General features: G+C 36.2%; 1 protein-coding gene across 1 annotated transcript; it reads right to left on the minus strand.

Moving 5' to 3' along the window:
- Positions 1-1,648: 1,648 nt before the first annotated feature.
- On the minus strand, positions 1,649-27,598 carry LOC122524171 (TPR-containing protein DDB_G0280363-like). Its single transcript, XM_043646275.1, has 10 exons — positions 27,399-27,598; positions 23,422-23,949; positions 15,826-16,009; positions 14,986-15,256; positions 4,451-4,673; positions 3,971-4,221; positions 3,534-3,751; positions 3,146-3,449; positions 2,994-3,046; positions 1,649-2,841 (listed from the first exon to the last, which is right to left on the minus strand). Exons 2-10 carry the CDS (start codon positions 23,589-23,591, stop codon positions 2,272-2,274), a joined length of 2,244 nt encoding a protein of 747 aa, XP_043502210.1. The 5' UTR covers positions 23,592-23,949; positions 27,399-27,598; the 3' UTR covers positions 1,649-2,271.
- Positions 27,599-27,731: the final 133 nt, after the last annotated feature.

Below are 27,731 nucleotides of genomic sequence, written 5' to 3' on the forward strand. Positions count from 1 at the left end.
TTATTTTTATTTATTTTATATAAATGTAAAATCACGCGTTTAAATTTAATTTTATTGCAACGGTAATTAGAGATTTGATAAAAAGTAAATAAAGGATTCAATTGAAAAGTGCATCTGCGAATTGGACCACTTATATGTTAGGCTATTGTATCACTTGACTGTATGACTAATATAGTTTTCTTCTTGTTACAGGTGATCATCGTTGGATTTATCATCAAACCTTCTGGATTCTTTTTTATTTGAGTGTCTCAAATTGCTTCATTTTAAAACATATATATATAAATGCATTTCTGAAGGCACACACTTGCTTATATATTAAAAATTAAATATAATTATATAAAATTCTATTTTTAAAGAAGTATAACTTCTGACGTGCGTACATAAGTACACACACCAGTTTTTTTAATGTTATTTTCATTTCATATATACATATAGATTCGTCCTGTTTATTTGATACTGAAATGAAGAGCGAAATGGAGATTGTTGGGCAAGCATTTTTGCTTTTTTTGTTCATATTTTATTATCTTTTTAATGTGCATACGTACTAATTAACGTGTAATCGGTTGCCAAGGCTAGTAATTATTGCATAACTGACTAATTGCTAGTTGATATCGGCGTCATTGCAACGCCATTTTGGTAGATTTTCGGAACGCCATTGATACGGTGTCGGAACGCCATTAATACGCTGTCGGGACTCCATTGATACGCTAGTGGAGAGCGAATGATACGCTAGTGGAGAACCAATGATACGCTAATGGGCGTAGTTGATATGCTATTGGTTCGCTATTGTTGGACTTTATACAGTGTATTCTAATAGTCCAACGAAGAAAAACAAAATAAAACGTAATGCTGTAAGCGAGATTACAGTGCCTTAATTAATATATATTATATAAAGAAATATTATATATATATATGCGAAAAGAATACAGCGGCTATGAAAATAAATGATTAAAATCACAACCATTTAGAAGGTAATAGCAACAATATTTTGTGTGTGTGTGTGTGTGTGTGTAAGTAAAAAAGGAGTATTATATTACTTTAAAGATATATTTATTCATAGCATTAATAAATTAATGCTTTTAGCGTAGGTGTTTAATTATTTCGTTCAAAAAAGTAACAATATGTGTTTTATTTCACGATACAAATATTTTGATATCTATTAATATGAAATTAATAAATGGTGAAAATACTTTATATTATAGTATTTAAATTAAAAAGTATATATTTATATTAAAAAAATATACATGTAATTTAATATAATTTATTTTAATGAAAATATGACATTTAATAATACAAATTTGAATGAAAAGTTAGATTATAAAGATGTCCACATACTAATATATCTGTATCAAGTCAAACCCGATATGGAAAATGCATGAAAGGTTTAAATAAAAATAAAAATAAAATTTACAATAAAAGGAAAAGTAAAAATGGCAGAAGGAAAGCTCGAAAAGGATACAGATATATGATTTTTTTATAATCTTTTCTATTAAGTACAATAAACAATAGCATCAGCAATGGTATAATAATAATAATAAAAGTAGTCATATTAATAATAATGTCGCAAAGAAAATTATATTAATAAAAATAATTTAGTATAAGCCGCGTCTTCCAGGATATTTCTTTCTTTTCTTTTCTTTCTTTTTTACACGTACGCAAGAATTCTATCGATTCGTATACACTTAAATTGAGGAAAAAATTAATATAATCTCAACGAAATAAAGCCAAAAAAAAATATTAACCACTTGCGCTGGCAAAAAAAAATTCACCGACGCGTGCCATGCACGTCGTTTTTGTTCCTATGACAATCGCCTGACGACGTGTGTAGCAGAAACATCTCGACTTGCCTGGCACGTCTTTCCACTACAAGTGGTTAAAAAACAGAACAGAAGATATAGGACTAAGAAATTGTACGATCACTATATGTATAAAATCTACATGAGTATAAAGAAAGATGTATCTCCGATTTATTTTCAATTTACAATGTAATTCTCATCAGTCACGGAGAAAGAGAGAGAGAGAAAAGGAGAGACGGACAAAGAAAAATGTAAAACGACGGAGAAACAAAATCGTAGAAGATCGCGCTTAAGAGCACATATACCAAATTTGGTTAATACGAAATATTCATCAACTTAACACATTCGATAGACTGTGTGTATGTATATCTTAATTTATAAAAAAGTAAAATTTGTTGTTTGTTAGATAGAACGGTAAGACAAACGTCGAAGGATGGAAAAGTGCAGAGAGAGAGAGAGAGAGAGAGAGAGAAGACTAGCTACTGTAACATGTTTTTCGTACATTTGCTAAAATCATACTGAAATCATCTTCAGCTTTAGTCGAGTTCTCAATATTTTGTATATGTTGCTGCTGAGTTTGTTGTTGCATTTGTTGTTGCTGCTGTGATTGTGGTTGTGGTTGCTGTTGGGGATGCAACGAATGCTCCTGATATTTGCCAAGTGTCATACTACTTGCAGTTTGATATTGTTCAATACCATGACCAATTCCCATATTAGTACACCGAGCATCTTTATTCTGATCGTCAGCGATGCAATGAGAATTTGAAATATCGAATTGAGATTGTTGTTGTTGTTCCAAATCGTAATAACGCAAGTCGCTTGCGTAATTGTGATTATTGTCCAATAAATTTTGAGATCTTAAATTAGAGTGACCAGCGCTCGTCGGATGGGTATACTTAAAGTACTTTTCTAACTGCAAACTCTGTTGCTGTTGCTGCTGCTGTTGCTGTTGCTGTTGTTGCTGCTGTTGCTGTTGTTGCTGTTGCTGCTGCTGCTGCTGTTGCTGTTGCTGTTGCTGTTGCTGTTGCTGTTGCTGCTGCTGCTGCTGCTGTTGTTGTTGTTGTTGTTGCTGTGGTTGTTGTTGTTGTTGTTGCTGTGTTGTTGTTGTTGTTGATCTTCCTCAGTTGAAGTTGACATACCACTTGGATCTATCTGAGCAATAATTTGCTGTTGTTGCTGATCATGCGAAGAATTTGCATCAGTTTGATATTCCTGATGATGCTGAGACATTTGATATCTTGGACTGACACCTGTTAAAAATACCAATGATATTATTTCAATATGGCTGCAATATATTTTTGGTGCTTTCTTAGAGATATATTGATTAAATATCGATTGAATTTATTTACCTGAGCAACTTTCTGTTGTCCCACGTATCCCCATAGTTTGTTGCCTGTTGCTACACTGTACTGAACTATAGTTGCTCTCAACAGTTGCCTGCATCGAATAGTTTGCTGATTTCGAGGACTGGCTACTTGCGTAATGTTGCAGGGATTGGTCGTGAGGAGAAGCAACGGGCGGATAAAACGTGCCGGTGACCGAACCAACGTTTTCGAAACCAGAACGAAGCTTGTTGCATGATACCATCATGCCATTTGCTATACCTACTGCTGCTATGCTGGACGTCTGCCTCTCGAAGTTTAAATAACTAATCTATAAATTTTGTAATACTTCTATATTGGCAAACTATTATTGACAAATGGAGAAATAGATTTGAATGAAGGCCAGCATACATACCGATTTCTTATAAGTCAACGTGTCCGTATAATTGGCTGAATTTTGACAAGACGTAATGCTAGTAGCAACATTATGAGTCCCATGAACCTGATTATCGGTACTTATAAAAGTGTATCGTTTCGTTTGATCGTTAACATCCCCATGTTGTTTCGAAGTCCCTTCCATCAGATCCCGTTCTGGATCAGGATTTTGCGTAGATGGTAGGTGCGTTCCGTCGCCTAATAATAATCGTACCAAACGTGTTTTCGGCTCATCAAACGAACGTTTAATATATGTGCTACGTTTCCTTACACACTATTTATTTATTTATTTTGTATTATTATTAATTTAATTATTTTCAACGAGAGACTTCTAAATGAGCGAGAGAGGACATATCGTTGACAGGAAAAAGATAAGACAGATAGGAAGAAGTGATATTATTAAGAACTTTGATTTACCGTCAGGCTCGGGACTACCAACTGGTGATATGTCCGGTGTATGGATAATAGGCGTGTATGGACTACCATATAAAGAATTATTTTCCGATTTATATTCCTGTATACCCTGCTGCTGCTGCTGCTGCTGCTGCTGTTGCTGCTGTTGCTGCTGCTGCTGATGCTGATGATGATGATGATGATATAAAGACGAAATCGGGGAATGGCCACCCCATGGGATCTGTGGGATTCCTTGATAGTTTTCCATCTTTGACCTTTAACAAGAATAATAAGAAAAAATAAAGAAATTTTGGTGATTTATTATAAATCTTGCTATAAGAATCATAAATATTTGTAGAATTTCAGTATCCTTGTTATAGATTTAATGATATTAATTTGAATGAACACATAAAACACAATAAGTATTCTTATTAACAATTTTTTCGTCTTAAGCTCAATATTACGGTGCATGAAAGATAATATTGTAGTAAAACAAGAACTCACATGGAATGGTGAATGGTAGCATTATTAGGATTGGACCTACTGCTGGCAGCATTGCTAGCTGATGGAGGAGAGGAAGGTGCTCCTGGAGCCCGTTTAGCATGTTTCCTACGCCTTGGTCTGTATTTGTAATTCGGATGTTCTTGCATGTGTATCACCCTGAGTCTTTCAGCTTCCTCAACGTAGGGCCTTCTGTCCTGTGGCGTCAGTCCTCGCCATTTTTTTCCTATAAGTGATAGCAACGTTAGAAAAACAACAACAAAATATACAGAAATGTATATTTTGTATGTATATACATACATTTTATATACATACATATATATCAAATGATGTTATAAATATATTTATATAAGAATTGTAAGAATTGCAAATTTTTTTATATTTTATTTTCCTCAATTAAATAATATCTATATTAGTTAATATGACATTATATCATTATTTATCATATTTGGAAAAAAGACAAAATCCACAGATCTTACCATTTCTATTGTGCCATTAGAAAGCAGCGTAAACATACAAAGACAAAAGAAACGCTTTATTATAATAATTGCTATTTTTGAATTATATATAAATTATATGTAATGTAACCTAAATATTTTTACTCGAATACTTGAATTATTTATTTTTCTAGAAAATCATATCTGAAAGTATATATAATTTTGATGTTAGTAATAATATTTTTCTTATTGATTTTAAGCACCACTCGAACATTCACTCATCAGATAACAAATAAAAAAGAACCATCTTAACGTATATATGTACTTTGCAAATTCGATTAAATTCATTCTTCTTATAGTCTTTCTATCAGCCAAACCCCGAAGAAACTGAAAAAGTGTAGCCCAGAAACGTGTAGACATTAAAGTATTGTCGTGGCATATCTCGTTCCAGTATACACTGTGTATACCGTGTTTGATGGTAATGTTTAAGACAAGTATGTATTACGTACATATCGAGGTCTACGTACATCCGTCACTCTCGAAGCTTTTTCCCTAAAGTAATCGTAAATATGAATGCGTCAACTAGCATCAGCTCGCATCAACTCATTTTCTTATCACTAATAATAATCGAAAAGACAGCGAATCGCACGCGCCTTTAAAACGAAGAAACACTTTTTCTTCGAGGAATGGTCCGTTCGAAAGTCTAAGTTCTACCGTTCGCTCACTGATACAATCGCATACATTGCGAGAATGGCAAAAGAAATTGGCTACGTTAACCATTCATTTAATATCGAGTTTGTTCATTAGTAAGACAAATATACAAGCTGTTTCAATTAAAAATCGACTACTCAAAGTACCCGACTTTATTATTCTTCTTTAGGAAGAAGTGGATAAAAAAAAAAGAAGAACAGCTCGTAACGATTTTCGACATTAAGCAACTTTTCTTTTAAACCTTGACAAAAAGCAACTTTACTTTATTTATATTATATATATATATATATAATATAGTATTTATATTAATTATATTTTTGTGATATCTACATGTGCATATATTACATTAATTGCATACATGATAACTACATATGGTATACATACACACCTTATCTATAGATTGTATTATATATATAGAAAGAGAGAAAGAGATTAAAGTGTATGGTTGGTTTTGTAAGGATGTACGTAGTATACAAGAGTACATAAACGCATGGGGGCGTAGATATGGGTGCGCCCGTGCCTTTACCCAGCCACAAGGCACGAGAAGCATTATTTCATATTTCATTTTGTAGATTTCAAGTGTGGAGGAGCAGCTAAACCCGCAGGACCTCGGAAAGGATAGAAGTTGAATGAGGGAGAGGGAGGGAGGAGGAAAGATATAAAAAAACAAGATGGTCTTTCTGAAAGACCTTTCTCGGTCTCGCGCTTCTTATCTTTTATTTTTGTATTATTTATTTATCTTATATATATATATTTTTATAGATTCCATTCTTTATTTCTTCATCTATTTCGATTCGTTCTATCCATTTTATTTGCTTCCCTCGTTTCTTATTATAATATTTTTCAGTTGGATTATGATTCGTATAAATTTGCAGCCTCGTGTGCACCTAACTTTAATCTAATTTCTTCAATTTCACAAAACCCCATAAGTCCAACAAGAAATAAGCAGTAAGGTGAAGCTTGGAAAATCTTTTTCAAGTTCTCAACCAACCGAGTTAACTCAATTTAATATTCTTGAGTTTGCTTCACAGTAAGGATAAATACGCGTGGTGATTCATCATCACACCCGCGCAATCGCGTCCCACCGTGACGTCCTCGTTAAGTATTCTAATGACCAGCGTGTACCTCTAATTTACCTCAAGCTCTGTCCCTCAAAGACCGGCTATTCCTCCCCTCCGAATGACTTCATTAATTTCGATTTTTTTCAGAAGTAGGTGTGGGAAAAGGGAAAAAAAGAGATAGGTACATGTAACATGGAATTAATATATGTTTCTTTCTCTCTCTTTCTCTTTCTTATTATCTATCTAATTAAAAATTCAAAGCAGATTCAAGCACATATCTGCCGGTAATTTACTTGACTGTTCATTAATTAACTTTTATTTTTATTTTCTTCTGATTTTTTAGAGAAAATTGGAGGAAAGTTCGCAAATGTTATTAATGAAAATATTTAAGAGATTGTTTTATGTAAGAAACTCACGATGAAACTTGGCCCGAAACTTGACTCGACGCAAACATTTCCTTCTACCGATCGATAGTCCGTTGTTAAAACATTTTCAGATAAAGCTCGTCGCTATTGTTTCCTTCGAATAAAACGTAACGAGAGAGAGAGAGAGAGTGAGAGAAAGAGAGAAAGAGACGTTCGCGTCTCGGTCCCTTAGTATTAGCGGGAGTATTGCTCGGCCCGTGCCTTTCATCTCCCTTATCCAGACACCGACCCGTAGGCGTAGAAGAATCATTATCAATGTTATGATCGGATACCGTCGGCCACGAAACTCAATATTCGCTTCGCTCTCTCACTCAGTTGATAAAGTTACTCGCCTAACGCGGAAAACAACGAGACAAATAGTGACTGAGTAAGAGGGAGAGAAGGAAAGAGAGAAAAAACTTGATGAGAGAAAGAAAGAGGGGAAGGATGGGTACAGAATTTACCGGACGAATACAAGAGGCCCAATCTCTCGACTCAATAATAATATTGTATCTTGCTTCGTAGGTGGTCCATGATATTAGTATTATCAGAGTATGATCGAAAATTTATAAACTCTGCCTGATAAATTATGTAATATATATATATACATATACGATCGAATTTATCGATCATTACTTTTAATCCGATTGATTCCTTTTTCCTGGATCTATAAAAGTAGTCTTCAAGTATTGCGATTAGTTTGAATTTTGTGTACAAGTGTGTTAAAAAACAGCAAAATATTGCTTGTGTGATTATGTATATATATATATGCGTATGAAGTGTATAACATTATTCATTTTTCTATTTTGTAGCTATTTTGAACTAATTTTAAACTCTAATCCTACAATATTTCCAAAGTATTTGATTGGACTTTCCATATCGAATAGAGATATACTTTTCTAGATAATAAAAAAGGAAGCTAAAGTGCTTAGGATAGGTAAAAGGATCCGCCCTATAAGAAAATAGGTGTACGCAGGCGGTCAAGCTCGATGAAGTTACGAGGAGCGAAAGATAAGAAAGTAAGAAGAGAGAAGAGAAGAGGTCGAAAGCAAGAAAGACAAGAAACGAGCGGGGCCCACATCGGTGGGCTTCTTGTGGGACCACATCGCGTACCCCGCCCAACCTGGGTCGCCCACTGTCACCATTAATAATACGTCTCCCGTCTCGTGATGTATCTCATCTCCGTTGGCGATGCCAACATTTCGTCTCTCTCTCTCTCTCTCTCTCTCTCCCTCCCTCCCTATAAATGTATGCATTTGTATAAGAGAGAAAGAGAGAGACTTACATACATTTGGACTTTATAGAGAGATTTGTATACTTTATATTGTATATACAAATATATATACATATACATATACATATACATATACATATACATATACATATACATATACATATATACGCATGTAAGAGTAGAACGTATATTGTACATATGTACATATTTATATACCTAAAGAAGATACGAATGTAGAAAATCTGGGAGGGGTCGATGCAGGATACGAGCCATGTAAGATGAGGATGAAGAGGAGGAAAAGTCAGGACCATGAAAAAAAAAGAGGAAGATGAGGATAAGAACGATGATGACACGAGAGCAAACGATGATTAAATTCTATCGCATCGATCATGTAACTTGTGAACTAAATAAGAATAATATAATATTGTGTTTATTTAGAGTTTTAAATTCATATGTAAAGTTTGACGATTTAACCCGGGATCATTCAGTATATAATATATATAACATAAGTATATAATATATATATATATATACATAAATATATATAATATAATTAATGCTAACTATCATTTCTCTTCTCTCAATTAGCTGTGTTTGTGATAATAATTTAAATATTTTATTATTCATGATTTAGACTAATTCTTTTAGAAATAGATTAAACTCATTCCTTTCGATATTAAAAATAATAAAAATAAAAAAAAGCAAGAAAGAAGTTTGAAGCATCTTAAGAAGACGTTAGAACACTTTTTGTGATACTCCTCATCACTGCTGTCCTTCCTTGTTGTTGTCATTGGAACAAAAAAGAGGAATAAGGGGGGAGAGGAGGGATAGGTGGGTCGGAAGGTACGGTAAGGGTGCGGCCGGGCTCCGTTCTCGACTCCACCTCATTACCCGGCATTCTATGCAGAGAGCGCTCGCTTATGGCTTATTATTGCCTTTGCCTTTGCCTTTGCCTTTGCCTTTGCCTTTACCTTTGATTTCTCCTCTCTTTCCTCCTTTTATTATATATATTACATATATATGTATTTATTATTATGCAATAGTTAATGATTGGAGTAGATATTTGTTTACATGCATTGAAAATAAGAGAATTATATATATACTTGTGAAAAGAGACTTATTTGGATCAGTAAAGGCCCACTAAGAACACCCTAGGCTCATCTTGTATGTATGCGCAATTATTGGGGCCCGATCTTGTCTCTTATGGTTCGTTATGTTGCTTCGCTTAAGAGCATCTACAGGTAAGTAAGTACGGGGAGAAATTGTGACTTCCTCTTACTTATTCCGTCGGCGGTGGACTACTCGTTATGTGTGCTGACCGCACCGAGCTGCTCTACTACTCCACAACACTTTGTCGGTCTTATCGAATTCCGAGCAGACTCTTTCTTACAGTTGCAAACAAATCAAGACTTTCTTTTTTTCTATATTTATTTGAATTATTTATGTATTCATTTAAATACATAAACTGTCAATTTTTACAACTAAAGCGATTTTTATGGATAGAAGTGGAAGTAGATGAGAATTGGAGGAAGAGTAGATTTTGCAACAGAGGCATAAGTCCTGCAACGCGGACGATATAGAAAGAACAAATGAGTTTCGTGATCATCGTACGAGAAGCTGATCTTGATTTCGATTAATCGTGCTGCGATGCTAGGGGGAAAGGGGAGAGAGAAAGAGAGAGAGAGAGAGAGAGAGAGAGAGAGAGACGTCTCAAAAAAGTAAGAGTCAATCTTTGGTAATACATATATATTTGTATATATATATAATACATACATACATATCACATATACATACATATTATTGGCTTAATGTTGTACGTCGATACAACAATACGCATATACGAATTATTATACAAACACTTATGTCAATACATTTGCTAATACATATGTCACAATATTTAAACGTTTATGTCATATACGAAATATAGAACGAAATCACGTTCATCGAATAATATGATCTAAATGATCGTAGACGTATGTAAGCACGCTCGGACGTTAATTTCTATTCGATCGACGTAGATTGAAGCCTTCTTTGAGATGTCCTTCTCGATATATATATCATACATACCTACCTGCATTGTGCATCGCTAAGTGCAACGATCGATACGAATTATCGTCGTTCGTGTTACAGGTTCTTCTTCGCTCTCGTAATACGATATTATTCGAAGCACTCGTTGGATACGTATATAGGGTGTATAGAAAATAAAAATACTTCTCAATCATTTTTTAAGGATATTTATCTGTGTAGAAAGAAAAGTTTTATTTTAATTAATTACTAAGATTAAAATATTTCATATATTATATATATAACGTTATAAACTTATATGTAAATACTTACATGTACAGAGTCTTTCGGAAAATAATTTGTAGATGTGATAGAGGACACGCAATTAAATATTTTTATGTAATAAAGAAAAAAAAATGTGTGAAGAAAGGCTACGTTAAATATAATTAAAACATAGGTCATAATTAAAGCTTATTCGCAACCTAAGCCAGACATATCTATACGATCGTGATTGAATTTTTGTCATCATAGCTAGTAGACTTTATTAGTTGAGCAAAGGACAATTAAGAAAACAAAACTGTTGTTTTGTCTGCTAGTGACAATCACCAAACCCAAATATCTACACATTCCATATACTTACATAATAATATTAAACGCATTAAAAAGAGCAAAAAGCAAAAATACTATTATTTTATTTCCTAGCGATCGCGTGCCCTCATCATTATCATCATAATAATGGAAACGAAGAAAATAACTTGAAAAAGAAAAAGATAAACAATATAGCAAATCCTCCCTCTGGGGACCAAGCAAAGTAAAGAAAATTCTCTCGAAGAACTTTCTAAATCTGGTGCATATTATCAAGATTAAGCGATGTACTATCGAAGACCTATAGTTTGCCACGGCTATACAGGATGTAGGTTGCCTTTTAGATCTGGCCGACCTCTTTTCTCTTACGGCCATTTTTACGGAAACGAAATTCACAGAGTGGGCAGAGCCGATTCCAGCCTCAGAAGTTCATCCACCGTGTAGTCGAGGTGTGCTATTGTTCGCTAGCCGGTCGATAGAGACGATGAGAAAGACGAAGAGAAAGAAAGGGAGTATGAGTAAACGAATAAGCTAGAAAGAAAGAGATAGACGGATAGACATAATAAGCACAGAAGAGAAAGAGAGAGAGAGAGAGAGAGAGAGAGAGAGAGGGAGAGAGACAGAAGAACAGCAAGGTGGATGAGAACACAGTATGTATCGAGAGAAGAATATATAGATATATTATATGCATATGCATTATTGTACGTATGTAGGTATGTATGTATATCTATAGATGAACGATGAAAATGTAAGACTTTCCTTTCTCCGAGTTCAAAACTTGCTCGACTTGAGTAACTTACGCACTTCCAATGCGTATACTAATTTAGTTCGTTGCTCGTACTTACTGGACGATTGTATTTTTATTTACTCATTTTCTTTACAACTATTATTTTATATTTTCATTTTCGACATTATATTGTTGTACGCTTCAAATATTCTCATATTTTAATTAGGGATCATTAATTAGGGATCATTTTAGGGATTTATCTGTATCATAGTTGGCAATTCAATCAGTTGCAACATCAGATGGCACGACCTAACGAGAGCGAGCAATTTCATTTTATATATTTCTTAAATAAATGTACTTTCTTCTCTCTCTCTCTCTCTCTCTCTCTTTCTTTCACTTTTAATGAAATCTCATAGTCCGTATTCTATATATTGAAAAATATCGATAAGTAATTACCGCGTTTATTTAAAAACGCTTGAATATCTCGAAAATATGATTGCATCGAGCAATGAATACTAATCGACAAAAGACCCATCTATGAAAATGATGATGCAATAATTGACGTATATAAGAATGGAATAAACGAGTCTACAGAGGTCCACCGCATTACCAATAACTCCCAATCTTTATTGTGAACGTTCGCACGAAGCCTTGGTATACATTAAATCTTTCCACATAGCCGACGTTATCTGTAGGGCCTTCCACGGTACACCATTATAGTGAGATACTGAGGTTCAGGGATCGGTCGTTTAGGGGGCTCTATCATCCCGTTGGCGAATCGTACGCATTCGGAAGGTACCTCTATATATATATTTCTTCCTCTCTCTCTCTTTCTACCTTAACTTTCTTAGGAGTTCTATGTAAGAGAGTCACAAACGAAAGAAATAAAGAAGCAAACCTACCCCACCACAATCTGTCGTAAAAAAAAAGGAAGTAGTAATCAGAGGCACTAAACAACGATACGAAGCTGGCAGTCAGAGGCCTCTATCTTTCCTGTCGTTGGTGGTACAACGTGGGGCTCGGTATTATTTGCAGTCTGCGACATTTGTCGTAGGTGGTCTTGCGACAGTGCCGTATATATATACGCGTAGAAACGAGAGCCCTGTACATATTTTCTTTCTTTTGCTACGTATCTTCTGTCTCTCTTTGTTATTCTTTTGGCGTCTCGGTAGCATGTATGTATGATGTTCTTGTTTTCGATCTCTCTTTCTCTCTCTCTTTCTCTCTCTCTTTCTCTCTCTTTTTCACTTGGATAGGAAGCAATAGGCAAGCTAAGGAGATTTCAGGACCGTAACTAATTACCGAGAAAACGAGGGAAGAAGGATCGCGGAAGGCTACTACTACTCCTACCAGCGATGGTGCAGAAGGAAGAACGAGGTGGGGTAGGTGCACGTAAGACGTTGAGACGTTGAGAGGATTTAAACGCGTCACGAGCGTTCGAACGACTGCTCGTAGACGCGAGAAAGCACATTTTCTTGCTTTATGGCGCGTTCAACGAGCGACTACTTTTCTTTTCCATTTGATTTATTTTCTTCCTTTTCTTTGCTTTCAAACACTTCAGTTAGGAGCAGTAAAACAAAAGATTTATTTCCAAAATATTACATTTCTTCTTATTTATATAAGTATACATATATATATATATATGCATACTTATGTTCTTTACTAAAGAAAATATCATTTGGATGGATGGTGGTAAGCGTGAACGCGTCAATTTCCAATGTTGATATACGGGCCCAAAGCGGTGAGACGAAAAGGATGATGAACAGGATGGGGAGGAAAGAGCGAGGAAGAGAGGGTGGGAAGGAGAGAGGGAGAGAGAAAGAAGACCAATAAAGATGCACAGGCACGCGCGTTGCCGGATACGAGGCCCACACACGGACACCGTCGACGCGAAACGTAACGTACGTAAGCGCTCGTGCATCGTTCCTCTTTTTTTATTCATCATATTCTTATCGGTAAGAATAGAAAAAGAAAATAAGAAAACAGCCTGGAGGGGGTGGGCATATGTCTCTTGTCAAGAATGTTCCCTTTCCCTTTCTCTCTCCCTCTCTCTCTCTCTCCCTTTCGACCATCTATCCCTGTTGTTCCTCTTATGCAAGATTAGGGACGATCGACACATAGCACGCGCATGAATATGTAAGGACGTCTGGAAAAAAGGCTCGGAAGGGGGAGGTTGGCGGGAGCCGACGTCGATCGCGGCGCGCATAATAATCGAAGCCGCGTCATGCCAATAACATCGCGGCAACCGCTTAATGTTCGATCGATAAACCCCTTGGCGACGCGATCGAATATAAACTAATACGGTTTTACTAATGTTATCTGTGCGTAGACGAGAAAAATGAAAAATAAGTTCAAAAATAAAGAGTTGGATTTTGTAGAGAAAAAAAAGGACGTGCCCTTTAAAAAGTACGTGCCACGCTGTCGACGCGCGCGCCCGCGTACACCTTGAATTATCGACAATTGCCATCCAAGACGTTATTGGCATTCGAACGAGAAGGCGGCCCTCCTGCAGAAAATTGTAAACTCTCTCGATCGCGTATACAACCCACCCACCCGCGCCCATTTTAACCGCACGCGCTAACACTTTGTTTCTTTACACGCGTGCAGATGCGCGTTCTCTCGCTCAATTACGCACACGAGCGTACAAACTAACACAAGAGAATATAATTTTAAGCAAATCATAGTTTAACGTATTATATTATATACGCATAGCGTTAAGCTAATTACTGGAAACAACTTTTTGTTCAATTTCCTACAATGAGAAATGGATTTTACAATCGTTATAAAATAAATATTAATTGGAACAAGCGTCCATTCTTGTGCGAATCCCTTGAAAAAAATGCAATTCGGTCGCGCGTAATGCGTAAGAAAGGTTTTCCGACTTTCTCATTCCCAGCAATCTTCTCACTCGTGTCAAAAGAAAAAAGTATTTTCATCTGGCTCGATTTTCTCGAGGAGAGACACATAAACGAGGAATGGCCTCCGTTGATTTCACTTATTTCTATTATCTCCTTTCCCGACTGCACATTGAAAAAGTCAGTACATAATTACTTATATATACTCTGTGTAGTTGATAATGAATAAAAACATTGGTAACATGCACAATTGGCATAAATTTTGGTTAATCGGTAACCACGAGCTAAATCTTTTTCGAGCATTTATGCAAGATTCATCGAAAAACCTCAATCGCGAAAAATCATTATAACAGAATAACAGGGAGAGGAATAATACGAAGGATAAGAAAAAATTGGAAAAATGAATAAAGAATAAAATAAAAAAAGCCGAATAGATTATTTTCATTGAAGATCCCGATAAAGCGGGTAATCGATTGATCTGTAAGATTTATTAGATAAACGATCGAGTGTGCTGACTTACCAAGCATCTTGCTTAGATCGGCGTTGTGGAGATCAGGATTCTCGTCGGCCAATTTCTTGCGCTCGACCTTTGCCCAGACCATGAAGGCGTTCATCGGACGACGTATCCGTTGTTCCTTCAGGCTACGTTGCGCGGTACTGCCAGGATGGCACATCTTCACTCCTGTGGGAATCGGTGAGATGCCTTGCTGGTAGTCCAAGGATGGTCCTGATGCTAACCAGGACATATCTTCCAAACGTTGTTGACCTGGCCCGCTCAACATTCCTGGGATCTATAAATACGGATATTAATTCAGCCGATTGATCAGTAATGTTTAAGAGAAGAACAATGAAACGAGACAAAACAGAACAGAACCCGAAAGTAAACTAAACTAACTAACAATTGAATTATTCCAAAAAGCAGAAACAATAATCGTCCAAATGAAATATGCGTAAGACAAATTTGAGGCCCCCCCCCCAACGCTATTTATTCTATTACCGAGTGGCGGACAATTTCTTCAATTTCTTTCAATTTTCAAAATGACTATCTCCTTTTCGAAACATTTTCGAGATATGATTAGAGTGCAGAGTTACGCAAAGTAGTTTGTAGTTTGTAGTTTCAAACTACGTGCGCCTTAAAATCAAAAGATGCAAATATCATTTTAATGATTTTTTCAAATAATTACAATTGATTTATTAAGTTACCTAGTAAATTTGGTCCTAGCCAGTAGACCGAAATGAGAAAAACATAAATATTTCGTTGAGAAAATATAATATATCGTAATGTATAAGGGTAATGTATAAGTGACGTTAAGTGTAATTTGAAAAGTAAGAAGAGAAATAGTAGATTGTAGTAACATACCGAGATGATTTGGGTATCGATTGGCATGGATGCATCGTTTGTATCGATATTGGAGTCGATGTCGTAGGTTCTAGGCGTGGGTGTAGCATAAAGCGAAGAATGAAGTGCCAAGAGTCCCGGGGAGCCGCCATAACTGCTAACCGGCGGTGGTGTCACCTCACCCCTGTCATAATTATCCAGCATCCTGTAAATCGAGAACGTTATATTTCAATTTTGCCATTATCCCACGTGTTAGAAAGAAAGAAAAACCTTTCTTCGAGGTTTCCTCTATCGCGTACTATATCTTTTCAAATTATTACCGATCATCGGCCCTCTCTATCTAGTCATCTGTGAACCAACCGAAGCTTTTTCCTTTTGCTACAACATTTTATCTAATTGTAAGATTCAGAGTCTCGAGGAATAATGTAAATCAATGAATATGCGCATACGTATTTCTTTCCGTGCAGAGTCAATCAACGACAAGCTTGCTGGACAAAGGAAAAACTATTCCTGATCGTTTGCTCGTCTATTACCTTATAGACCCGATGTTGGACACCTTCGCGGCAATTCAATTGGAAACATTTCCTTGCCATCTTTTCACTAATACGCGTACATGAACACACCTAAACACTATAGACGCATACTATCCTATACTAATCCTTACGATAAAAAGAGTAAAGAGCGATCGGTCATCGATCAAAGATTTATAACTAATAACTGATACAAGAGATATTTTTATATATAGAGGTACATATGCATCTACGCATATGTGTCAATGCATTTTCTGCTTTTTTGTTTTTTTCTTCGTGTGTCTGATCCAAGCACATTGCTATTAGGTTCTAAAAGACAATCGTGGGAATTCCATGTAGCGGCCTTGAATGGTTCATTCATGTCGATCAACTCTTTTACTAACAGGCTTGACAGATCAATCGACGGTCGCCGATCTCGAAACCCACGGGATTTCTTCTTTTTCTTCTTTTTCTTTTTCTCTCTCGTTCTCGTTCTCGTTCTCGTTCTTTTTTTGATCCTTCTTCAAAAAAGAGAAACGGGGAGAAAGAGAGAGATGAGGAAGTTGATTACTTCCATGATCTTCTTCCTACTCGTAATACTAATCGATCGAATGTTTTTCTTGCAGAACTCGTTCTTCTTCCTTTTCATTGTGATATCTTTAAAGGACATCTAACATCTAATTAAATTAGATTTGCCAGAGCGTCTATATATCTCGTCGTATTTTTCGCTCGTATTTTTATAAGTTGTAACGCCACAAATTGTAATACAAAAGATATTATATTTCGAATATTCAAGTTCAATGAAACACCCTCCAGTATCTACATATATACTATAGGCAATTAAATTGATTTCTATTTTCTTTCACAGAAGCAAAGTATAAAAGTGTCCTACACGCGTGAACACGTTCCACGTAATGGCCATTGTTTCATTCGGACCGCGAGATGTTGATCTGGACGCGCGCAAAAACGTTCTGGCATTTTCATTCAATAAAGTCGCCAGCTATTACACTGCTTTTTGCTATCTTCCATCCTCGTTCGACATCATACCGTCTCTTTCTTTCTTATATAGGAAATCTTGTCTCTCTTTTATCGATCTCGGGTGTTTGTAGGAAACAAACGCGAAGGTGTTGAACGATTAAAAATAAGTGCTAGCAACTTTTTACACTTTTTCTCGGGGATTTTTCCAAGTTTTTTAGAAGGAAATCTTAGCAGGGTAATTTTCATATTAGTTACGCGACAACGGATAATATATGTGTGTGTAGGAAAGAATGAAACGAAGCAAATGAAAAAATTAAAAAGAAATTCCAATTAATCGTTTAATAACCTTTGTCATTGTTCTCGAACAAGGCTAAACGCAAAGGACTCGTCTTCCAGAAACGGTAAAGGACTTTGAAGACGCCACCGGCTGCTTGGAATCTTGATACCTTCTCCTCTGCCCTAGCCTTAGAATGCCCCCATCCTACTTTCAATGGCGTCATATTAATATTTTCGATACGAGCGAGGCTCATTGCATTTCCAGTTGGAAACTGCTTCCTCTAAGCTCTCGCCCTCTCTCCTTCGGTGCAATCACCCCACATGAATCATTAAAGAAACAATGCTGAAGGCAGTGGCGTATCTATCATAAGCGTGGGTGGTGGCGCAGCTGCGCCGAGAGCGAATCCCGGGGAATCCTGTTGGCCAACTCGACGCAGGATACGTTTTTCTTATTCTTCATCTATCCATCTATCCATCTATCTATCTATCTATCTATCTATCTATCTATCTATCCATCTATCCATCTATCTATCTATCTCTATGTACATGTATACATTTACCTATAGATATACGACGGGTCTTGTCGACGAGCTCGTTATCCTCAGTAATCTTCTCTTTCAATATTTTTTCATCTCGAATCAAGAAGAAATACTATTAAATACATATACATTTGTTTGAATCCCTTGAAAAATATCAAATTGAAACTATTTGACCATTTGAGCATTCGGAAATGAAGGTTGAACGAATCGCGACGATCATTGCGCTACGATGCAGCAACCGATTGAATTCATTTATTAGGAGCATGCAAATGGCTCATTGTATTTGGCATCATTATCGTATTTGGCACGTATCTTATTTAACTGGCAACGATAGTAGAATGCCTTTGTAAAATTTTTCAACCGTTTGTTCCGCGTACGAAGGCGTCCCTCGCGAAGGACGGACGGAAATTTGTTTGACGAATTCGTGTTATTCGCATTCAACGGTGATCCGTTAGATCGATTGGATCTTTCTTTCCGTTAGGTATCTTCCTCTCTGCCTCTTCGCCTCCTGGTTTGCGCGTGCCTACGTACGTGTGTGTAATACGAAATTATGAAAAGAATTTTCATTCGTGTGACACATTTCTATATTTATATAAATATAAATAAATCAAAATTGAGATGAGAGAAAATGGTTTGCTCTCTCTCTCTCTTTCTCTCTCTCTTTCTCTCTCTCTCTCTCTCTCTCTCTCTCTCTCTCTGTTTGTCGAGTATCTGCCACGTACCGTTGGCACACGGCGCCACGCACGAGTTATACTTGATCGGTTATCCACGTGTTCGTGAAAAGGTACATTGTTAGATACGCGTATATGCATACGTACGTATAAACATATGTGTACACCTTCATGCTGTTTCGACGTCGAGCAATGCACAAGGGTGTGTTCGATCGTTCGCGATTATTTGAATAAAATGCGCTAAGACTGCGTCAGCCATCAGGCCTCCGCCGTTCGAAAGAAGCTTTCTCTGCCTCTTTTTAAAGGCTCGACTGAGAGGAATAATTTTCTCGAAGGAACAAGTGTGTCGTCCACTTTGTCGAACGTTGCCTTTGTTTGCCTTTTATCTTTCTTATAAAACTTTCTTCGTATATTTCAAATAAAACAATATACCTATAAGCGAAGAGAGACGACGAGAGAGCAAAGAGGAATGCAGCAAAGAAAAAATAAGCGGATAAAATAAAAAGAAAAATAACAAGAAAAAGAAGAAGAAAAAGAACAAGAAAAAGGAAAAGAAATTCTATAGTCTTCTGATTAAACTTTTAAATCGAATGACCAATGCGGTTCACTTGGTAACCGGAAGTGACGACCTCAGGCGCTCACCTCTGCACTACTAACGCTCCGGCGCGTTTCAGATTTGAGAACGAAGAAAGCGCATCCCCGAAACCTTTACGGACTTAAGCTGTGGAACGGACGTTGCTGAACGTTCACGGCGTATATATAGGTATATATATATATATGTATATATATAAGTATCGTATCGTATGGTATACTCCTTATATATACCTTATATACAACTTATATACACCTCTCTCATCCTCTGACCTCAACCCGTAGAACCATTACGTACGACTTCCTGCGCTCGTCCGAGAAAGATCGAACGTTTCTTGCGTTTGACGATACGCGTCAGTGCTCGCATAAGAGAGAATGAGATCAAGAGATATAGATAAGTAGATGGAGAGGGAGAGAATAAATGAGAACTTTAAGTTGAACATTTGTTAAGACTATGTAAAACAAGTCCTAGTATTTAAATACCTAAATAAAAATTTACAAAAATACTAACAGTAAAGTACTTCTTCGATCCCATATTGTAAACAAGTAGTTGGATTGAAACAACTTCTTCTCCATTATTTTCTCCACAATATATAATTCAAATGAAATAATACCAAAAAAAATAATCATGAAATAATAATGAAACTTGATCTATCGTATTGAAATAAACATTCCTAGCACGATCTAGCTGATAGAAGTTAATCATCGCATCATAATGATTTTCACATTTTACAACGTTCGTGAGCGTCGCTATCGGGAAATATATAAGTACGAAGGTCATAAGTAGTAGTAGTTGGAACTTTACACGTATCATCCCAAGTCATCAGAATTCTTCCTTCGTCAAATGTATTATTTCTATTTTTATTCTTATTATAATAGCTTCGACAAACAAATTATGTTATTCAAATGTGAACGACTCGATGAAACATTTATTTATTATACTAACTTGTTACAATTAGTTTGTATTAAAAGCTTGGCTCGCGTGATCGGTGTCATATACAATGCATATCCATGCATGAGTTATGAACTGGAATGAAATCGTTAATCTAAAAATAAAACAAAATTCTCCTCCCCCTCCCCCAGTCATCGTTCATCAAGTCGCTAAAACAAATCATAGCCAAGAAACTTGATAGGACGTCGATGAATTTGTTTTTTATTTTATATTTTGTTGAAATTCTTTTTTTATTGTTATATCATTGAACGTGAATTACGTGCGTGCGAGCCAAAATGGCTGAAGAAAGGACTCGAGGAGACCAAACTCGTTTGGATTCGTATGTTTCCGTAATAACGACTAGTTTTAAATATGAAAATATTACAAATGTATATCCTATTGGAAAATACTATAGTAATCTTCTTCTTCTTTCTTTTCGATCGAAAGATTTTCCCAGAAGAAATGACTCGCGTGGAAAAACGTGTTCATCCTTCGACGAATCTGATGTACTTATTGTTAGATATTTATTATACATACATACTTACATATGTAAATGCATATGCACGTGTGTATATGCTATACATATAGTAGACATGTATGTACGTAAGCTGCGTGTAAGACTTAAATATCGTGACGAAGACTCCGCGATCCATGCGACGGACAAGAATCATTGAATGGAACCACATGGAACGATTTTAATGAACATGATTTTCGTCCGCACGATCTTTCCACGCTATTGTAAATCACACACGCGTCCATACATTTAACATTTGTCTATATTTATTAACAATAATATTTCCATCTTTCTTTTTCTTTATCAATCAAAATGTACATTCGTCAAATACATACGATCAAATAAGATGAATTTTCAACAATAAACTTTACTCGTTATAAATTAATCGCACACACGTACGTATATTAATATTAATGGCTCTCTAAAATACTTTGGCGTGTCAAAGTCTTCGCTATAACGTAAGATGCGCGACGACGAATAGATTCGTCTTTAGAAATTACATGTCATACGTCTCAAGAGACTAATCACTATATCTTCTATCTATTTGATTTTACATAATTATAGATATATCCTTGAATAACGTAATAAACGTTAGTCGCCTAACGACAGGCCTATTTACCATGAGTAGTACAACTATTTCGATCCGTCTAATTGTAAGCAACAAAAATTATTAATAAAGAAAAGGAAGAGAAAAAGAAAGAAAATGGAAAATTATTCAGAGATCGAATTTTTGCATCGTTATCAAGGACAAATTACCACGATCTGTCAGGATAACGATCGAAAGGGGAAATCCAAGAAATATCGAGACAAAAGTCTTATATATTGTAAAATGTATATATTTTTTTGTATCGCATACCTATATATATATATATTTGGCTAATTTGGGAGGATCAACCAAATACTTACTTAATAAAAATAGTCATTTTTATCGAGTATATATCTATATCTATATAAAAAAGAACATTTAAGAAATGCAAGAAAGGAAAAGCTAATAATAATTAATCATAAAATCATAAACGCAACAGTAGCTCGAAGAAACGTCATCGAAAAGATTCTGTGAGTGAATCAGTGATAGAGAAAGAGAAAGAGAGTCAAAGAGAACCGCGCTATCAGCGCACGAAGAAATACACGGAACATTGGAGCATACGAGAGTAGCATAAATCATAGGACATAAAGCATAAAAGCGCGTCCCACACGTCATTTTCTCGCTTCCTCGCACTTGCTTGCAAGTGGTGTCATCTCTTTTATCTTTCTCTCTCTCTCATCCCTCATTTCTTTTCTTTCTCTTTTTTTTTACGAACGACACTTTTATCGTCTTCGTCTGACACAGGTAATAACAAACGAAACAACATTGAATTTGAGTTCGAATAGAAATAGGTTGAGATGAGAGAGAGAGAGAGAGATAGGAAAATACAAGGAGCAAAATAAGAAATAAATAATACAAAATATAAGTAAAAACTAGAGAGGGAAGGTATTCCAAGAAGAAAAGGAAAAATAAGAAAAAACGGGATAAGATATAAAAGGGTTAGAGGAATAAGCGAGAGAGCAACGCATATTATAATCTCCTTATTCGCGTATACCACTCGTGCCTTCTTACTCGAGAAGGATGGCGATTGGCGATTACGTTAAGCAAACACCGCGGTGTCTACGCCTCCGCAATTTGCCCGGGGTTCATCTTACCCTAATCGCCGAGCTAATAACAGGATAAACGTTGCCCGAACCTAAGGAATCGTATACTTATCCCTAATTCGCCGTATCGTTATTAATATACACAATACAATTTCGATGCGTTCCTCGCGGGAGGCGATAAGACCGTCTTTCTCTTTCCCTTTCCCTCTCCCTCTCCCTCTCTCTCACCCTTTCCCTCGCTATCTACCCAATCCATCCTTTCTTTCATTTTCAACAACGTGGTGGCAGCCACGCGTGGCTTTTGGTTTCTCGACAAAAATCCCAAAGAGAAAAAAAGAATGTGCGAGGAAAATAATCAATTCATTTATATATACACTGGGGGGGAGCGAGGGGGGTGTCCATTCTATTCTTCTATTTCTGTCGCTTTTTCTGGGTTTCCTAAAAAAAAATAAGGAGAAACAGAAGAAGAACAAAAGTATCGGTGTCGGACCAATCACTTTGCGCGCAACTTATTCCAAAATATTTTTTCTTTTTCACCTCATTTCACATAATTCAGTACGAAGTATTACTTTTTGTTTCTTCGATAAATAAATACCGCGATTACGAATTGCTATCTCCAACAATTGGTAATAAATAGAATTACCTTTTTAGGAAATTCATATAAACAACATTGAATAAAAGAACTTTAACAGAGGACAACGTGTCACTCTAACGGTGGATTTCGAGGAGGACGGTACACCGAACATATACTCAGTGTTTTTAAACTATAATGTATACATTTCCTTTGATTAATTAATAATTATTTTAAAAGAAGTATATTTTATTATTCTTAGGGTTAGTTAATAGGTACATAAACGTAGAAGCAGGCACGCACGCACGCACGCACGCCACACAAACACCAGAGCCTTCCATAATTTCGTCGCGTAGAAACTCGCGATGCGTTCTGTGAGGAAAAATATGTAAAATAAGAAATACTTACGTGTAATGAGAATAAGATGGGTTGTTAACCTGCTCGATATGCGAGGGGGTCGACAATGGCTGCACAATCGCAGCCGAGGGATCCCTAGCTGGCGAAGAACTTTGAGCCGTTGATATACCGTGATGGTAGCGTTGGCACATTTCGGCCAAATTCCACCCATGGGCATCCATATATTAGAACTGTTTTGATTGTTTTTGGCGTATCATCCATTTCACATTACTTACTTAACTCACTTCCACTTTCTTCCCTTTTGTAATCTTCCTTCTCGTTGCCCCGCCCACCCCTTCTTATATCCTTTTTATATCCTTTTTACTCTTCTTACCTTGATTTTCCTTATTTTAATTGTAATTAATTTTAATCGTAAACACTCGCGACACTGTTTTCTTTCGACTATTTGTCGATACACCGCGAATATATATATCTTCTCCTTTTATTGTCAATCAAAGTGGTCAATCTTTTTCTTCTTCTTCCTCGATTATTTAGATCGAATTTCTTCTTTGAACGACGATTACATTGATAGTCCTCGAGCTGTACAAAATATCAAGAGAAAATACTATTAATATTTAATATTTAATAATTATATTAGTTTAGCTTCTCTCTCTATTAGTATTTTCAAAGCAATAGTATAGTAAAAAACATTGATCATCGCAAATATTATGGAATAGGGTAATTGAAATGTGTCAATTTGATGATGCCTAATTATGAAATGAATGCCTAAATTATCCAAGTTATTTCTTCTTTCTGGATGAGTTGGAAAATGGACTGACCAATTGTCAAAATATGTAAATGTAAATCTAAATAATGACGAGGAGAGAAAAAGAATGTTCGCATCCTGTTAGACCGCGATCGGTCGTTATTTCCAAGCAGGTGTCGCTATTCGTGGAACGCGGGAAAACACAAAACGTCAGGCAGGGTTGCGTCATAACGATCGACGACGGCTCGTGCCGCGATAACAATTTTCTTTCTAACTAAATGAGATCGAAGATCTCGATAGAGAGAAATAGGAGGATGAAGTAGCGAGAGGGAGAATGCTGCTGGAGCCCGAGTATGCCGGACGTCGATGGCGGATCTATATATAGCGCGAACGTGACTTGAATAATTTTCAATGACGACGTTTTCGTCCACGTTTTTCTACGCCGACGCGCGGCGAAAACACCCGACAAAATCCTCTCTGCAAAATTAACTTATTATATAACGCGAACATTGACTATGTCTTTTCATTTTTTCGTTAGTAGAAAAAAAGATTTTGGTTTAGCAAGCAAGCAAGCACGAACGATTAGGCCCACCCTTTGTTAAACGGAATCACGCTCGACTTACACCGGAGAAGTATTCGTGGCACGCTTTCAAATGATTAATTTAAACGTTCGAATCGAGGTCGACTAAACGAAACTTTTCAATAATATCATAATCGTCCGCCGGATTAAGTAAATGCGACTCATCCATATGGATGCGAATATACTTGTATTTATTTTTGATTTTGTTCAATTTCGTGACAATTCCAAGTCCTTATATTTGTCTCGATAATCGCCATTTAGGTGCTCGGGTAATTGTAAAAATGAATCGTCGAGACGTATAACGGAAAAATGTTAGTATTATTTAACTGGAAACATTTGGAAGGAATTCAAGCTCGCGATCGTTAACGGAGGTCTCAATCGTCGACGAGACATAACGCAATAATAATCATAATGCCAGATCGATAGGCGATATTCGTTGCATCGGTTGGCGCGTGTCGTTACAAGGATGGCGGCGGCGGCGGCGGCGGCAGCGGTGTGGCATGAAAGTGTACAATGAAAGTGTGGAATGTCGATGCTAAGCTACGCGACAAAGAGCCTCGTCTATCTACATAAGTGTTAACGTTATCGCGAGAAACAACAAATTATTTCAATTATTACTTTCCCCGTTTCGTCATTTTCAAAAACAACGAAAGATCCTTCATTCTCTCTCTCCCTCTCTCTCTCTCTCGTGTTTTTTACACGATCCTACTATTCATTATCTTAAAGAACCAGGAAGAATTCTCTTCGTACTTTTCGACGTGATTAGTACTTACAATCTTGATTAAATCCTTATTATTTGTTAAGAATTTTAATAGACAAAATGAATGGAGAGTTTATTCTCTCGTTGGAAACTTGACGAAGGATTAAATATGATATTCCAATAAAATTGCAACAATTGGCTCTCTTTCTGAGACAAAAGCAACGTATGTTGTTGTTATCGGGAAGGAATCGTTAGAAGAAAGAGAAATATCTTTGGTACGATCGAGAGCGAGTCCGTAGAAGCGACGTTAACGAACCTTCCACCCAAAGCTTCCACCGAAGCGATGGATTTTCGAAAAATATCCTTTCCTGCCTACCATTTCCCTCTTTCTCTCTCTTCCTTTCAAGTATCCTCTTGCTAGTACTCGCCCACACGCGCATGGCGTGGTTCCAAGTAAAGTGGAAAGCAACTTACGTCCTATGTATGTCTCTTTCTATAGAAACGGAAGAGATGGAGTAATAGAAAAAAAAAAAAAAAAAAAAAAGAAAAAACAGAGAAATAATTCAATAAATAGGTTTCAATAGGTTTCAGAGAGAGGGAGAGAAGGAAAGAATAGTATTAGCTTGTTATCCTTCGCTTCCTCCGATTTTGCTTCTATCTTATGTTAGTAAGTTATTCGTCGCTATTCGACGAGTTCCCTGGCTCAAGCTAGACCGTGCGCGCAAACTCTCTAACCCCATGAATTTACAGCTCATTACCGATTTCATACCACGATCGATCCGAGAATGAGAAAGATAGATAGATGGATAGATAGACCATTTGGTCGGCGCGTGTCGATCCTACGAAACGACTCGAACCTCGACGAATCGTTTGGCAAAAAATTCCTGACCTCTTGCGCTCTCTCTCTCTCTCTCTCTATATATATATATATAGATTCATTTAAACTACACAATAGTTTTTATGAAATAATTTTTATTATATACTAACGATAAATGATTAACTCGCTAGTACTTTTCTGTTCTTATGAAAAAATATTCAAAGCGGTTGAAGCAAAGGCGTCGATGACTCGACAACAAAATGGTACAAAGTCTAGTTTATCGTCTGGAGTAATTATTAATCTATAAACTAGAAATCCTCTTCAAAGATGAACATTCATTTGGTATCGCTTTCGTCTTCTAGATTACGTTTTGACATCGTAAACATAGAAACTGTTCCTTCTAATGGAACGGAACCTCGTCAATGTTTCGATCAAGTATTCGATAATTCGATAATCAGAAATAAAACAAGACATTTTTTATTTATACAAGCACGTTTCTTTTCAATTGCATACATTATTATGAAATTGAATAGATTCACCCCCATCCCCATGAAATTTGTCATAGTTGCAAATTGTTATAATTGAATATTTGCTTGAATTTTATTCAACGGTTTAACATCGCGCATGAATAAAAATAATATTTGCTCGTTAAAAATTGTTTACGCTTACAATAATAAGCTTCCAAGCTTCTTCTTTTTTATTTCTCCGAAAATATTGAACGCAAAATGAAGATTATCTATCCTTTGTCAGATTTCAAACGAACTTTTATTAAATTCCCAATCAATAGTACGAATTACTTAAGGAAAAAAAGAAAACAAAGATTAAAACAAACGGGTTGTCAATCGTCGAGTTGTCGGATGAAACTCTTAGTTAAAATAGGAGTTAATAACTATTGGCCGACGGCAATTGACAAAGCTCTTATAAGATTCGTAATCAATAATACAAGCCAATGTGAGAAATGTTTCAAACGAAATCAAATTGTTTGCCTAGAAGTCAAAATAAAATCGCAATAAAAAAATATTGAAATAATGAAGAAGCATGGAACGACGTTAACCGAGCTGGCAAGACTAAAGTTCATTGTTGGTAGGACACGTTTTATGATTCAATACGAAAGATTTTATTCGAGATTTATCCAAAAGTGTCGAATTTTCTGTCTCGAAGGAAAAAAAATGATAAATCCTCTTACCTTTGGCCATTTTGGCACTGGAAAAAAACGCGAGAGATCGCTAGATTCTCCCGCGCGTATTTCAAATCCCTCGTTTCATCACAACTCTTAGAGCAAACTTGTGTCACCAATAAGATAGCCAGACAAACCGACATTAGCCGAGTAGCACGCCGACACTATCCTTATGTTGTTTGAAACTTGATGTTCTCGGTGTCGTTAGTTTCTCTCTCTCTCTCTCTCTCTCTCTCTCTCTCTCTCTTACTGTTCGTCTTGCTAGACTAAAAAGTACTCAACAAATGTTGTCAAATATTATCTTTCATTTTTATCGAAGGAACAAATAATAATAATAATAAT

This window comes from Polistes fuscatus, unplaced genomic scaffold (genome assembly GCF_010416935.1).
Source record: "Polistes fuscatus isolate 324 unplaced genomic scaffold, CU_Pfus_HIC Scaffold7, whole genome shotgun sequence".
In the NCBI taxonomy this organism is placed as follows: domain Eukaryota; kingdom Metazoa; phylum Arthropoda; class Insecta; order Hymenoptera; family Vespidae; genus Polistes; species Polistes fuscatus.

Excerpts from the sequence above, each read along its gene's own strand:
- LOC122524171 (XM_043646275.1), bottom strand. The coding sequence starts at position 23,591 with ATGGATGCCCATGGGTGGAATTTGGCCGAAATGTGCCAACGCTACCAT. Across the intron at positions 4,222-4,450 it reads GCTACCATTCACCATTCCAT|GTCAAAGATGGAAAACTATC; the intron begins GTGAGTTCTTGT and ends TTCTTGTTAAAG. Across the intron at positions 3,752-3,970 it reads TGGTAGTCCCGAGCCTGACG|GCGACGGAACGCACCTACCA; the intron begins GTAAATCAAAGT and ends GATTATTATTAG.